Source organism: Morone saxatilis, unplaced genomic scaffold, assembly GCF_004916995.1.
Source record: "Morone saxatilis isolate NCDOM2014 unplaced genomic scaffold, NCSU_SB_2.0 Contig2, whole genome shotgun sequence".
Lineage (NCBI taxonomy): Eukaryota > Metazoa > Chordata > Actinopteri > Moronidae > Morone > Morone saxatilis.
Genome location: NW_023339762.1, coordinates 21,724,824 through 21,740,570, shown reverse-complemented (window position 1 = coordinate 21,740,570; position 15,747 = coordinate 21,724,824). Strand labels below are relative to the sequence as shown.

General features: G+C 42.1%; 1 protein-coding gene across 1 annotated transcript in view; it reads left to right on the top strand.

Moving 5' to 3' along the window:
• b4galnt4a (beta-1,4-N-acetyl-galactosaminyl transferase 4a) overlaps positions 1 to 15,747 on the top strand; it is a 124,772-nt gene continuing 109,025 nt past the window's right edge. The window contains exon 1 of the mRNA XM_035665693.1: positions 1 to 503. Within this exon, the coding sequence (XP_035521586.1) occupies positions 362 to 503 (142 nt within the window). The 5' untranslated portion in view covers positions 1 to 361. The remainder of the gene's footprint in view (positions 504 to 15,747) is intronic.

Sequence of the window (15,747 nt, the reverse complement as noted above, 5' to 3'; positions counted from 1 at the left end):
CAGCCGCCTGGAATCTCCAGCAGGGGAAAGCCTGTTTACAAGCCGCGCTATTCATTGAGAAAGAGTAAAAGGGGGCTGAGGGGGGTGGGGGGGGGCATTCAGAAGCAATGACTGCCACAGAGGTGTTTGGACCCAGATCTGAGGAAAGTTCGACTCATTTGTCTTGTTTGTTTTGAGGCTGTCTGCAGTTAACGCTCCTTGTTTACTGGGCCGGGTCACACGCCGACGCTGTGACCGGGAGAAGGAAGCCCCGTTAGTAGAGCCAGGAAACAAGAAAAAACACAGCAGCGCCAGAGCGATCACTTTTCCGGACCCGTTTTGACTATCTACCGGGCGGCTACCGGAGGATGTGTGAGCCAGGATGCTGCGCTTCCCCGTGAAGAAGATCCGGAAGCAGTTCAAGCTCCTGCTGCTGCTGGTACTGCTCACCTCCGCCGTGTGGTTCACCTACCTGCACATCAACCAAGGCAAGACCATCAAGCTCCACTTCAACTACGGAAAAGGTAGGCTGTACTGAGAGGCTTGTCTGTTCATCTCATGTATTACACTTTCAAGTTTTATATATAAAATCCTGATGGATGGGAGATAACAGCTCCTAAAGACATTTAAAAGGGCATTTAACAGCCCCTTTATGAATACTGTAGTGACACCTCAGGAGATAATACCAGTGTAACATCGCTGTAAAGTCACCACAGAGTACAGTTAGCAGTTGCAGTACAGCAATGTTAAAGTGACACCACATGAGATAGTAATGCTGTACAGTAGACATGGTAACAGATACAGGGGAGAAAAAACCTTGTTCGTCAGATACCAAAACTTATGATGAGAGCAGTATTAAACACTACAGATGCACAAAGCCCCTTTATGAATATTGTTAGTTGCCTGGCTTTATGAGAAATGTGTCCCTGAAATGAATGCCCTACTGCCCTGCTCTCCCTGGGGTAGTGTGACAGGTAGAACCAGATATAAGAAGTAACACAGAGAGGCAGCGTGTCTTCATAAATTAACAATAGTTTCCTTCTCCAAGCTAAGTAAAGAGCACCGCGGTGGCGAGCCGGGTCGAAAGCCAGACCTCCGCCTTCAACATTAATAATCAAAGGGCTGTTCATGAAGGTGGCCTCAGAGGTCACAGGCGTGCCAGTCAGACTTGGAAACATATCAGGGGTTGGGTTTGGCAGTACAGAGGAGGCAGATCTCCACCTGCTGGGATGCTTCCTATCGCCAAGGCTTGATTGCGTTCATCCACAATTCATGGTGTTGAGTATTATACAGGAATAACAAGTACTAATGAAAAAAATAAATACAGATAAAAGGTGTAACGTACCATCACCTACTACTAGATTTAAAAATGGGACGATGGTGTACTCTATCTCCTGCAGCTGTCTGTGTAAAGTGATACCCAATGATTATGATGTCCTTGAAGAGTGTACACCCCACATGCACACACACATACACAAGTACACACGCGATGCGCTGACACACAGGGATCATTTCATTGTCTCTGATCTTAGCCGTGGGGGTTTTCCCAGCAACAGACTGGATTTAGTTTTCTGATGACAGTCCTCCGTCATACGGGCTGAAGACTGCCACTCTGGCTTGTTGCATCTGGAAACTGCAGCCAAGTGAATTCTGAGTTTGTATCATTGATCGTGGATGTGTATGGCAGACCTCTCTCAAGAAAACAAAAAATGCACATTATATGCTTCATATATAGGGAGAGATTATTGCAAAGCTAGTGTTGTATTGCACTATGTTGCACAGGTGCTAATGATACTGATAGCACACCCTGTGTTCTCACACACACTGACACTAAAGTATGATGTAACAAATGGTCACTCTCAGTCCTCCTACAAAAGCAGATATACTGGATATCATTGCACTGTGCACTTCACCCTTGCCCAAGAGCATGATTCCTTTTTCATTCTCTGTAATCACAGAGCCAGACGCAAGCTGATGTTTTCAATATCACTGTGTTCCTCCTTTTAAGAATTCCACTAATAGTCTGCCTTTGTGACTCGTCTGCTGCGGCATGCAGCCATTTGATGAGGAAGGAAGCTGTTATGCTGTACTGGTCTGTGTGTCTAATTGACTGTCTTCCATTTAGCAGGCATCTGAGCAGGTCAACTCACTTAACCTCTTATGAATAACATGTCCCCTCTCGCACCAAAGGTTTCTAAGTGAGATGTAGCCATTACTGAAACTGGGGCTCCATGAAGTGTGTAAATATTCATATCAGGCTGGCAGTATTCTCTCCACACGAGGATTTTCATTGATTTTTAGCACCGAGGTGGGGCAGGTAAAAATAATGTAATTTCATTTCTGGCCTGAGTCCTCCCTTATTTGAATATGAAATGACAATTTGTCAAATTTCCATTCTGCTTGTCCCTATTTTAGAGGAAATTAGATTTATCACAGCCAAATCCTGTCCCTGAGCAAGCGCACATATCAGACAGATTTCTGCAACTGCTTCATCCATTAGATAAAGTCCTATTGGCATATGACCAGCAAATGTAAAAACCTTGTCATAAAGTGCCCCACTGAGGCTGCGTCTATATAATTGTAAATAATGATTTGAGAAGCGTGTCGGAGACAGTTTACATCAGATGATTTTTATAGACAATCTGTCTGGTGTTTCAAACTTCAGTTTACTCACCTCCATGTGCTCACGTGTTGGTTGACTGGGCCAACATAATAAGGGAGCCGAGTCCTGAAGCTATGAGAACAGGCCTTCTCAATGGTACTCCGTGGAGTCTTTGTGACAAACAAACACAGTTTTGTATGCTTTCAATGTTGACATCAACCGAAACACACTTTAAAGTTACAACACTTAGGATCTCAGAACCTGGTTGATTTGGCGACGTCTGTAGTTACTGGTGGTAACAGCAAGTGCGGTTTAATACTACAGGTAGTCAGGCAATAATTGGTCTTTTTCCATCATTCTGTGAGCAACCACAATCTGATTTTTGCAGCACATGGCATTAGTCTGTGAGCAGCAAGGCACAGTGAAAGGAGTTTGTTACCTCTCTGAGAAGTTGGAGGTTGTCACCTGCAGCTCTTCATCTAACTGGTCCCTGTGGCGGCTCCTCTTTATTCCATTGCTCCCTGCAATATTTAAAACTCACTTTTACATCTCACTGGCAAACACATTGCATTTCTTGTGACTCCTTCATAATAAAAGTCAGCTCATGTTTTACCAGTTAAATGCTTTTAATGTGAAGCTCCAGCAGGAGGAAATGTTTTGCTTGCATTAGCAGTAATTTCATACAGCCTTGAAGCAGTGCAGCAGTGAAAGGGAAGCACTCTCGGCAGGTGTTAATTACCTTGACGAAGCTTCGGATAGGAATGACATTTACATCCTAAAAGGGTTTTGCTGGGTTTAAATGAGCCATGGCAATCCCAACCCAGCCTGTGTTCCTCCTAGTCTAATGGAAACTGTGTGATTAACATCCGTTTACACACAGGTTGATGGACACATAATTACTCAGAAGTCATGTGTGGTCAGTAACATCACACCGTGGTTGGTAGGCAAAGAAATCAATTACACAGGAGTGTCATCAGGTCATTTTGATTCAAAATTGTCATCATTCAGAGCAGTAAGCTAGCCACAGCTGTGTTGAAATGGACCATCATTTTCTGCTACTAAATTATTCAGTACAGGTTAGAGCTGTGTGATAGACTGATGATGGGCAGCCCACTCACCTTTTTGTGATTTTATAAAAAGTAGAGAGGAGAGAAGAAACCAATATCGGAGGAACCTTACTATCTAAAGATTTTTACGAGTTACTTCCATCCCTGCAAAACATCTCTGCTTGATGAGAAAACTTTAGGTCAGGATCTTTTCCTCACATCACATTATGGAACGTAGCAACAACATAAGAATCTTGATTCGCTTTGTGTATGAAGGTATGATTTACATATCTTTTATTTATGAATAGGCCAGTCAAAAGAATATAATTACAGCATAATGAGCTGTACCAATGTGACGTTTGAGAATGTGTGGGGCATTCATTTATATTTTCTTAAAAGCCAAGGTAGCTGTTGTAACTACGATGATGGGGAAAGCCAAAAAGGTATAATTAAATAGTTTTCAAATTGCACACTGGCCAGACTGGCCTTATTTAATCAGAATTTCAATGAGAAAGTGTTTTGGCAGGCAGTGCTGCGGTGCATATTAGATGAGTGCCACATTTATGCGGCCACCCAGTTGTACAACAGCCCCCCTGTTTTCCAGCATCAACAGGTCCACTGAGGAGGAGGAGGAGGAGGAGGAGGCTGGCTGCTGCATACAGGCCTCTATTGATTAACTGTGATTACACATGTGGAGGCTCGCACATATGCATACACTCAACCACCTCCACACAAACACACCAATATGTTGCTTATATATTTGTAAAACAGCACATAATACACATACACTTCGATATCATCACCGCTCTGAAGGAATAAGGAGGAAGTCGGAGAGGGGAAGTCTCAGGGGCCTCGACAGATTGGCTGGTTGGTTGCCCATAGAGACAGCATATGGGAGAGGAACGTGCTGGGCTGGTAGAATGTTTCAGAGCTTATTTTATCAAGGCCAATGCATTCACAGGTTTTGAGGAAACTTGAATGCGTTGAATATCCACTGAGAAACTAAAAATAAAACATGCAGTGTCGTTGAATTGTGTTAGTATCTCTTGAGAGGAAGGTAAACCGGTCTTACAGAACCACACATTCGCATTAAAACACTCAGATATACTTACAGTTCAGTGTCAAGTTGGCTTGTTGTTGTATCTCAGCAGCAACACCCTCAGGCTGGCTCGCTGTCATGGTAACCGTGCCCTCCGATGTCATTTTCCCTAATCTTAGCTCTTGTGGTTCTCACGGTCAGTCAGCTTTACCTCGGCCAGAACCACTCTGGCAGCAGAACGGTAACAAACACCACCTTGGCGTGTGTAAGTGCTTAAAAACACACCACCTTTGTTCATGTTATTATTTATTCATGCAACAATGAATGTTGTCAATTAACTTTTCAGAATTGTGAATAATGCAGCTGCTCGGTGCACACTTGCACCTTTGATGAAACGGAACAGTTGTTAATGGAAGAAGGAAGAACGGAACAAAAGATATAAACAACCTACATGCTTAGTAAAAAGCAATTTCCGAGGCAGTCATGTTGTATTTCTTAGGTGTGTTTCTGACAGAGTTGAATTTAGCAGCTTTTATAGGAACGCCAAGCCCAGCGTGGGTGCAGTCTGCAGGTCTGCATCAACAAAGTGGTTTGGGCATGTTAAACCGGGGACACGTGTGAACCCAGCTGGGTGGTGCAGCTTTTAAAGATTGCTTCCATTTAGGGAAGCTGGGCCTTTATATCACTGTGGAAGAGCTCTGTTAATCAGATGAAAATGGAAAAAAGGGCTTTCATCAGGAGAAATTCTGAAAGGAGTGAATTATGAAATTGTAGCTGTACTAATGTGGTGATTTATATTCCTTTAGAGCAATACTGTTTGGCTGGCTTAACAGAAATATTTCTGATACTGCACAAGCACGTAATTTGATTTCCAGGTGGAAGTTATTGCTGCAGAAACCTGGATGTTTTCAGTGCCGCGATCATAAAATTGAAAACTGAAATCTTATACTCTGTGCATCTGTCTTTGCTATCTTTGAGAAATGATTAGATATAACAATACTAATATAAAGAAACTGAATTATAAATGAAACAGCTATTTCAGTTGAAGCGACTCTATCTTACATCGTAGTTCATTTAAAGGGCTGCGTCATAAAGGCATACGCATGTGGCAGTCAGTCCATTGTTAGCTTGTGTCTGGGGAGCTGGGATGCGAACTGTCAGAAGCTCAACCATGAATCTGCCCCACAGCTTATCTGACCAACCCAGTAAATCTCTCTCTCTCTCTCTGGGTAATTCCACAGTGGGGATGAACGATGTCACCATAACAACTCATACTGTGCCTGTAGATGCTGTAGGACCTGCCTGGAGGAGGTGGAGACAACAAAAGGATTAAGAGGGCGAAACAATACCGCGCTCTTCTTATGTGCATATTCCTTCGCTTATATTTCATAGTACATGTTATCATATTTGTGCGTTTGCTTATTCTCACGTACACGATTTGTGAAAATAACACGCTTGTCCTCCCTTTCGGTCATTTAGTATTCTCTGTTTTCTTGCTAACGCTGAAGCAAATGGAACAGTGTTTATAAATGTCCTAATTTCACAACACTTTCAGTGTTGCATGTAAGATTAACAGATGTGGATATAGGATTGAGAGATGAAGGGAGGCTACATTGGAAGGTGAGCAAAAACGCTGGAAAAACACCAGTCCAGAGTGTGTTAACCTCGGGGTTAATGAAATTTGTGTTGGCCTGCCTAACAAGCCACAATCAAGGTACCAGCTCTGCCCCATGCAGATGAGAGTTCTGGCCCACTGCCACAGCTTTGCCGCAGGAGATTGGTCTGTGTATGTGTATGTGTGTGTGTGTGTGTGTGTGTGTGTTCGTGTGGGAGTTAGTGAGTGAAAGATAGGGAGAGATTTCGTGTAAAAGAGACGGAAATGTGTGTGTGTGTGTTGTTGTTTTTTTCCAAAGTGTGTTATTGCATGTGTCTGCGAGTGCGCACCTCCCCGATCCCGCTGCCGTCTGCACTTTAGCCCCAGTGTTTAGCCGAGTAGAAGAGGAAGCAGCTGAATGATGGCACTGTCTGCCCGCTGGCACACTTGCTGTGAATGGCGGACGAGCATTTGGGGAGGAGGAACAGGGCAGAAGAAGGACACCCTTCTCGCGCCACAGGTGGGACATGCAGCAGGATGCATCAGGGGAGGATGTGGCTGTGACTTACAATAAACCCAGCCCTTCACGGCGCACAGTCAGTGTCATCTGTTTGTTCAAGGAACTGTGGTTCTCAGTTGGGTGGTGTACACATGGAAAGCCATTCAGGTGTAGCCACCTTATACGGCAGGGGTGTCTAATAATGCAGCAATCACACTGTTAAACAGTGCCATCAAGATTTAATTAAGACCAATTTCCTCAGTAGAGACTCATAAAACCCACACAATTTGGACAATTTACTAGGACACTGCTGGGAGACACAGAGGAGGGGAGTGTGAATCAGGAAGCGAAAAGTGAGATGGTGGTGAGTTTTAAGAAATGTGAAACAGTCAAGCAAGAGAGAGGGAGAGAGAGAAAAGAGGGAGTGCCAGAGAGACAGATGTCAGGTGGGAGTATCGACTGTAGACGATCATGATCCTTGTCATGATGGGATTTGTCAGTTTCCCCGCGCTCGGACTCGGTTCCGCTCTTTACTCCCCCACCTCTGCAGAAGGATTTTCTTTCATAGGGTTTCTATGCAACGCTGGGCTGTATCAGCTCTGGTGTTGCCTTACTGTAAGTGATCCAGACCTTGCAGGATTTCAATCAATCATCAAAGAGTGTGTGTCTGTGCCTTCACTGCTGCTCAGAATGAGCTTTCTGTAGTGGTGGTTAATGGAAAAGGTCACCTCTCCTCAAGGCTAGGCTGTGCTGGCTCGCAACAAAGACAGAGGAAGGATCAGAGGAGAGGGACAGATAAACCTCAAAGACCGAAGAGACTGAATGTTCGGCGATGGGGATGCTGGTTGCATTGTAATCAGTTTTTCACTGCTTTGTTGAAAAGTCATAAAAATGGATACACTTGATATAAGAGAGTAAATTGACCGTAACATGCTCGTCCCTATGTGCATCTCTATCCGTGTGAGTCTCGTTCGTATTCCCTTTCACCCTTGTTTTCTTTTGAAATCACTATCATGCACATTCTTACAGTTCATTGCTCACTTATGAATATTTACACATTTGTGGAACCAGATCTGGAGGTGGGATTGGAATTCATCTCCATTTATAAAAGCTTGATGGATAAAGTTGAGCAGTTGAGTTTTTCTTCACTTTGACATTCAAGGGCTTTTACTAACATGTCTGGCTGCCATTACATAAAAACTAAATCATGTGCTTTAAATCTGGCTACATATCTCAAAGGATGAAAACAACCAAGAATGTGATAGTGGTGGTGATAAGGTTCCCCACTGCTCCACAGCAGGTCTAATGGGTCTCCCCTGCTGACAGCAACCCAATGTGAAACTCTAGTAGCGTTTTTGCATTTTGCTTAGTTGAGCTGAACGGTTCACTTCTTGGCTTCTTTTCTTTTATCTTGTATTATTGCAGCATTTGTTTCCCGTCCCATCTTACATTCCATCTCCTCTCGTTCCATCTCACCTATCATCCAAGTTTTCTTTTACATCTGAGTGTCTCTATCTTTATCGTATTTTTCTGCATGGAGCGTAGGAGTATCTGAGGAGGCGGTAGAAGAGAGCAAGACAAAGAGAGAGGACAAGGGCTGCACTTTGTCATTCTTTTGTTTTTGTGTCTCAAAGGCCTGCTCGCCGGCTTGATTACCATGTGAGCTGCTTTGTGAAGGAGTGCGGCGTCGTTCTCCGCGGGCTGTCAAACACTGTTCCCTTTTTTCTATTGTGGCCAGTCATGAGGAAAGATATTCAAGAGAAGAGGAAACTTTCCAGTTTACACTGGAGCTGTGTTTGTGTTTGTACAACTGTGCATACTTGCTTTGAGAAGAGCCCTGCCAACGTGCACTGAATTTTAACATCTCTTCATTAATTCAACTTCTCTATATTTCCCTGTAATTAAATAGCTTATTTTAGTATTCACGGTATCATACTTTTCAAGCAAATTGCTTGTTCAGTCACACTAATACAGTTAATAGAAAATTACAGTTGTTGATGTTTTGATCAGTAAAAGTGGTTATTGAGTTTTATGTTGCAATTTTTTTAAGCTTGTTTTTTTCCGCTTCTGTTACTGACAGAACTCCATTTTTAAGAGCTTTTTGTGGCAATTACTGTGGAGAAAAGTAGCAGGCAAAAGAAGGTTACAAAGGAAGCTGTCACTGAAAGTAACAAAATGAGTGGCTGATGGTTAAAGCATTATAGTAAATATCTTTGTTTATTCTAGCACATTCATTTTCTTTAGCATACCACAGATTTGTTGTTTTATTCTGTGATTCGGGTGTCACACAGTTCTGTTTGACATTAATATGAATAGGTGAATTAAATATGTAACTCTTAACATGCTTGGAATACAAACCCGTCACAGTGAACATCGTATTTGCTTCTATTTTTTGTGAAGGTTACATGATTGTTGTGCACTACAGATTTTACGTCACTGCAAGCTTATTCATACATGAGTAGGAAGCAATAGATTATTAAAATGCAGGAAAAAAGACCAAAAATTAGTTTCCTCCCATGTCACTGTTGATGTTGTAATCTCAGAACAGTTAAAAGTTTAAAAAATATAGGGATTTGGCAGCACTACAACAAAATGAGAGTCTTTAACTGCCCAAACTTGGATTGTCTCCATGTTGGGCAGGTTGTCCTGGAAAGGCCTCTTCTCTCACCTTCAGGTTCAACCTCTGCCAATTACCTGGCTGGGTTTGGGCCAGTTTATATCTTTTCCATCAAATCACCAATGAGAAAATCACTTATCACTCTTAAATCTCAGAACTCCATCTCTTTGTCTCTGTTGGCTATGTCTCATGTGCAGTATGTCAGGCAGTATTCTCCATCTAAAATAAAAGTGAGGCTGAGCTCCAGAGAGTTTTAACGTTGAATCTCCAACTTCCCCCGACTAGTTGTGTTCTCGTTTGTTGTTTCCTAACAGCGGCGTGCTCCTCTTGCTGTGCAACAAGAGCAGCAACACAACAAAAAATGACACTGAAAGATAATTATTGGGAAATAGTGTTAACAGAGGACAGCAGGGCTACACTACCTGTAGTTGTTGTTGATGTCTTGAGTACAAATCGCTGCATGGCTTCGTTTACATGATGGCACAGAGAGGACATTCTTAAAAGCCTGCCTGACAGAGAGGGCATTGTACGTCTAATGTCACCACCGCATTTTCTTCCACCTCCTCCTCCACCCTCTTATCTTCCATTTCCCTCCTGCTTGGTTGCTCTTCTTTGTTTTCCCAGTCTCCTCTTTTCTCCATAAAATGACACATCTATCCCACCCTCCGCTTTTTTACATCAGTTTTTGCATCTACAAATGAGATGTGGGACAAATGCAAGCTTTTCATCTGGCTGCATTTGACATGGAGATTCACCTGCCCCAGCAAATCAAGATGATTCAACTCTATTATCTCTCTGTCAAACATGCTGCTGCTACTCGCCCTGTTGGTGGAAATGAGATGTTTTTACATTGCTGGGGAGAATAGGAGGACTGGCAATGAGCCGACGAGCATAATACATCGTTCTAACAGTTTTTCTGGCCATCTGATTGTGTTTCCGAGTATAGAGAATAGAGAGAAAAACAGCCAAGGACTTGCTGCATTTAAAGTGGGTTTGGCAAGTGGATATCTGTTTTCATATGTATACACATATATATACTTGCAGTAAAAAATAAGACAGAAATATGAATTCCTGATTTACTCAAGGTTTCTATGTTTATTTAGACAGTGTTCTTGTTTGTGGGAGGAGTTGGCACGCTGCTCATACTGACCTGAAAGTCCAAGTCTTATAGTGTTGCATGAAAAATGATGCAGTTAGCTTTATTGGATAAAAGGCTTGTTTCCTGGCTCTCTTCAAAAATGGAAATGCATCAACTGTACTTAAAACACAATAAAATGTACCAAATAATAACACATTATATGACATTAAAAGTGCAATAAAAACAATAGCCAACAAATAACAACATAGACTTTGAAATGTAGAGTTATGATACTGTAGATGGCATTTTGATGCTTTACCATCCAGACACTTTTGATGGAATTTTAGTGTGAAGTCATGGTAAAGCATAGTAGTTGTTAAATAAAGCCAATAGTCGACAAGGTGTAGAACATTTATGATATTGATTTAATGATTTAAATATATATAAACAGCTGCCTGTTAAATAATAACTAGCTGTAATGATTCTGAATGTGTCAGAACAACCAGCAAGGCGTCTGAACATTGAGTTTTTTACCAGTTACTTACAAAACATGCTACAAACTCGCTCCTCTTCCTCCGTTTGACGCCTCTCCTGTCCCTGTCCATTAGCAGCGATCAAATGTCTTTTCCTCATCTAATGTCAGCTGCTTTGCACATATAGGAAATTGCATATTGAAGTAGAAATGAGTTAAATCAAACATGATTGTGATTGTGTGGTTGTCTTTTCTAGTGTTCATGAGTTTTCCCTCTTATAATAGCTTTGTGCACTTGGCAACAAAGCCTGACAAACTATTTTTGTCTGCTTCAGACCACACTGTGGACTGCAGCATTCCACGTTAGCTGTCATTGCTCTTGCGAAATAAACCACTTTGCCGCTACATTTGCTATAACAGGTCTGCTTCCCTGCTATCTCAAAACCTCTGTTGTTTTCAATTAGATAGAATCAAGCCTAATCACATAGATGATAAAGCGTGCCCATGTAACTCACTTATTTTTCATGATTTAAAGTGCCAAATTAATTAGCCATTACATCAACTGTTAATTCTGCCCACCAAGTTAGTGTTCATTGTTATAGCAGCTTGTCACAAATGCACAAACACAAAGGCCCTTATCAGAATCTTTTCTTTGTTAAAAGTACTGCTGACTATATGCTGTGGGTTCAAAGAGCGTCAACAGCTCTTACACAGTCAGTGTCAGTGACAGCTGCAGTAAAAGCGTCTTTTTCAAAATTGATTTCCCAGCGAGCAGAGATTCCTATCGTGTTTAAAATTTTGCAGTTTTGCAGATCCATAGACCTGTATATGTTTGTGTGTGTGTGTGTGTGTGTGTGTGCTTGAAGGTAAATGGAGGAAAAAACTTTTTTTATGACAGTTTCCTACCTAGCTACTTTAAAAGCTGAAGTTAGTGAGGGATTCAGTGATGGTGTGGTTTGGCCCTTCTGCAAACAGGGTTAGAGCAGCATAGTAGACCTTGTCTACCTATAGTTCAACCAAAGTTTTGTTTTGAATTGTAGGAATGCAGATTATATTGCTTCTTTATACAATTTTGCTTTCAGTTTACATTATATTTGGAGGACAGAATTACAGCCACACTCTCTCTCCTCTCCCTCACACCACACACATAGGAGTGTTCATAGAGAGGAGTAATTTGTATTTCTTTGACGTAAACTCCCTCCTCAACACTTGCTTCACACATCCAATCAACAAAACGTCCTTGCTGTAAAACCTGAGCGCAGCCTTTACAAATCGAGTCGTCACACGCTGAAGTGGATTCTGCTCATTAGCCCGATCAGACTGAGACACACTTGTTCAATGTGCAGGTGAGGGCCTGATTCAGCTTGGTTAACTTAATGGAACTTTAAACACAAGTTTTTTTACTGGTGCTGTTGAATAGTACAGCACATACTTTCAATGCCACCTTCGAGTGTCTTTTTGTTCAGATGGACTGTATAGACTGATGCTAGTTGCAGGGGGTGTGTGGAGGGAGTCTGACACATTATGATTGAATGCAATGAGTGGAAGAAAGAAATTGTGATCAGATGTTAATCCTTTTACCTTTTTGACCCCTGTACTAATTCTGTACCAATGTTGGATTGCATTATTGAAATTAGGGATTAGGGATCGGTGCAGCGATTACAACACCTGGAACCAAGCTAGTAGGAGGATTTTCCTGACCAAAACTGATGAAAGAAAAACATGTTGGAATCGGGATCTGTGCAAACACGTTGTATGAGAGCTTGGCTCCATGAAGATTGTTTTCTTTTTCTGTCCTACATTGTGAAAATATCTATTTTTTCCCATTAGTATGGTAATGTCTTGTCACAAGAGTACATATCAGTCTGTGCCATCTTACCCTGCTGAAATCTTACCTTTATGGGTTAGGTTAAAATATGTGTCTAAATATATTTGATAAAACAGACATACAATTCAAATCCAAGAAGTAAACAGCTCAACAAATGAGCCTGGACAGACAGATGTTTAAGGATTCTGATCTCTTTTGACTATGGCATAAGTTTCTGGGGACAAATAATAACACAAAACCTCATCCATAAATTGAGATATTATGCCAAGACTATAAGTTTATCAGACTTTCAGGGACATACAGGTTTAACCAGGTCAGCCGAAACAAATTTTTACCTCTTAGTTAACGTTCAGCTCTCTCTGAGTCCATTTTCCTCATGTTTCTCCATACAGGTTTTCACCCAAATCTATTTTTATTTTTTCCATACCTTTGCCTTTTTGTCACAAATTGCATCATATTGAGCAACTTTTATTGATGAAAGTCAAGTTTGTTTGTTTTTTTGCAGTCACACATGAGACTTTGTGTTCTTGCAGGATTTCGGTGAATGGTCTGGTACCAGAACTCCCTCAGTATGAGCTCTTTCCTTACTGCAGGCAAAAGTGGCCTGCATCAGACTTTTTTGCTCACATGTGACTCAGATCTGGGTTTTTTTTTCATGAAATGGCACCAAACACGACACACAACAAAGTTTTTTTGCAATGTGACCTCATTGTGAACAGTCATATCAGAATTCATGTGACTTTTCACAGTCCTGAAGTCACCCACATGACGAACGTAGATCTAGAATAACAAATAATGTAAACAGCCAGACAAAAAGAATTAGATCTGAGCAACAAATCAGTGCTATGGCTTGCATTGTGAATGTAGCCTTTGTGACAATATGCCTCTTTTTGTCGTACTTATTCGCTCTATTGAAAACACAATTAACAGTAGTTCATTTCATTTGACAGTGCTGTGCAATGAAAATGATAATTTTATTACAATGGGACATTAAGAGTTTCTTGAGTCTTTATCCAGTAAACATAACAGCATATGTCTGTGTGTTTCCCACTTAGCTGTTTAGAATTGGAGCGTGGTTTGGCCTTTCTGCAGGTGGCGTCCGTCCATCATTTCAATGTGCAGAGACAGGCATCTCCCACTCTGTCACCACCATCACCATCACCACCTATAACTGTCTGTGCTACAGTGAAAATGCTGCCTGTGTGTGATGTGTCCTTAGAATGTAGCACCGGTGTCCTGCTGCAGGCTGCTGTCCCCCTGGGTTGGATGTTATCAGCCGCACTCAAACACACACGTATGCCCTCCGTTCCATCCATTCCCTTCATTCAAGCACTCTCTGCTCATTCATATGCTACAAGGGAATCCTATTTTGCTGCCTAGATTCGATTCCTTCCGGAGTTGTGGGAGTCCGCACCTGTGGGGTACATGCACACACATACACACATTTGTGGGCTGAATTTGCTTGCATGCCTCTTACTTAAGCTGTAGGGAACCTGACTCTGGAAGCATTCGGATTTGCCCCCCCGAGTTCCAGCTGCAAGGAAAATAGGTGCAAGAGCTGTGCAGGAGACATGACAAATAGAGGATAGAAAATATCATCAGATTCCATTTGCAACGAGAGAATCATTTTAAAAAAGGGCTTAATGTGGACTGTGCCTGAATGTACCTGTTAAGCCATATCACACAGAGTTTTATTGCTTTTCAAAGGGAATACAAATGTTAATACAGTGTTTTTCTGGCATAAAGAACAGCTTTTTATATCACTGTTAATGTTGTCAGACACAGGTAGTGGGATGTGTGAACATCAGTGTAGAAAACCTGCTGAACACGCAAGAAAAAAAAGTGTTGGAGACAGTGTGCTGAAATCGAGTGGAGTGCCGTATAGATGAGATCTCTGTGCATTTGTATAGGTGCAGGGTGTGTGCGCAAGTGTTTCTGTGTGCTCAAGCTATTATATAAATGACAGTGAAACTGCCTGAAGCCTATATCAGCCTCCCTTCGCTACATTTCCCTGTCAGCAGGTTGACTCACACAGCTACATGTGAGTCAGCTGAGTTTGACACCACGTCCCTATGGACAGGAACACGACACAACCCACCCAGCACACACACACACACACAACACACCACACCACAGTTGCCGACATGGATAAAGAGCGGTGCTATCAACGCTGCGTGTGAACATGAATGAAATGGACATTAGTTTAAAAGTCAAGCTAAAAATTGCTACCATCGCTCTGTTCACCATCCCACAAACACTACATTGTTGTTTAAACTTGACTGAGCATTTAAGGGAGTCTGGCCTCACAACCTCATCCTGTTAGCTCAGACGAGCCTGCAGTCCTCAGAAACTTTTGCGCTTTATTCAGGTCAGAGCAGAACACAACTTGCCTGATATCAGACACAATTGTCAACTCGTTAAATTTCCATCTTCAGTCTCACATTGCCTCTACTCTAACTGATTTAAGTGGGAGAGGGGGATTAGGTTTTAACCAATCACTGGAGACCAACATATCAGCTTGTATCTAACGACACTGATGATAGCCATCCCAACATACTGATTTTGCTGAGGTTTTAAGAGTGGAAGGGAACAAAGTAAAAGCAGAACAGAACAGCCTGGATAGCAGCGTCGCCATTTTTGTCTTTTTTCCTCCTTGGTTCTGGTGCACAGCTTTACAACGCTTGACAACAGCTTCACAAAGCTGTTATCCAGCAACGTTTAATAGTAGACTAACAGTTAGCTGTGGGTTGAGAGAGGGAGTATTACCGGCCCTGGTAAGTGGCTAGGGCTGTTGTAGTGAAGGACTTTCCCCTGCGGTGATTCAGGGTGGCTCAACAGCATGGTATTACTTTGCAACGGACACAGCTGAATAATGTTTCATCACCTAAACCCTCCCCTCTTCCTCCCAGGTCTGTGACCCTGTTAACTCAAAGCCGAAGCCAGTTAGTTACCATATTCAGCTGGAAGTCGAAAGGGTCACTTGTTAAACCAGT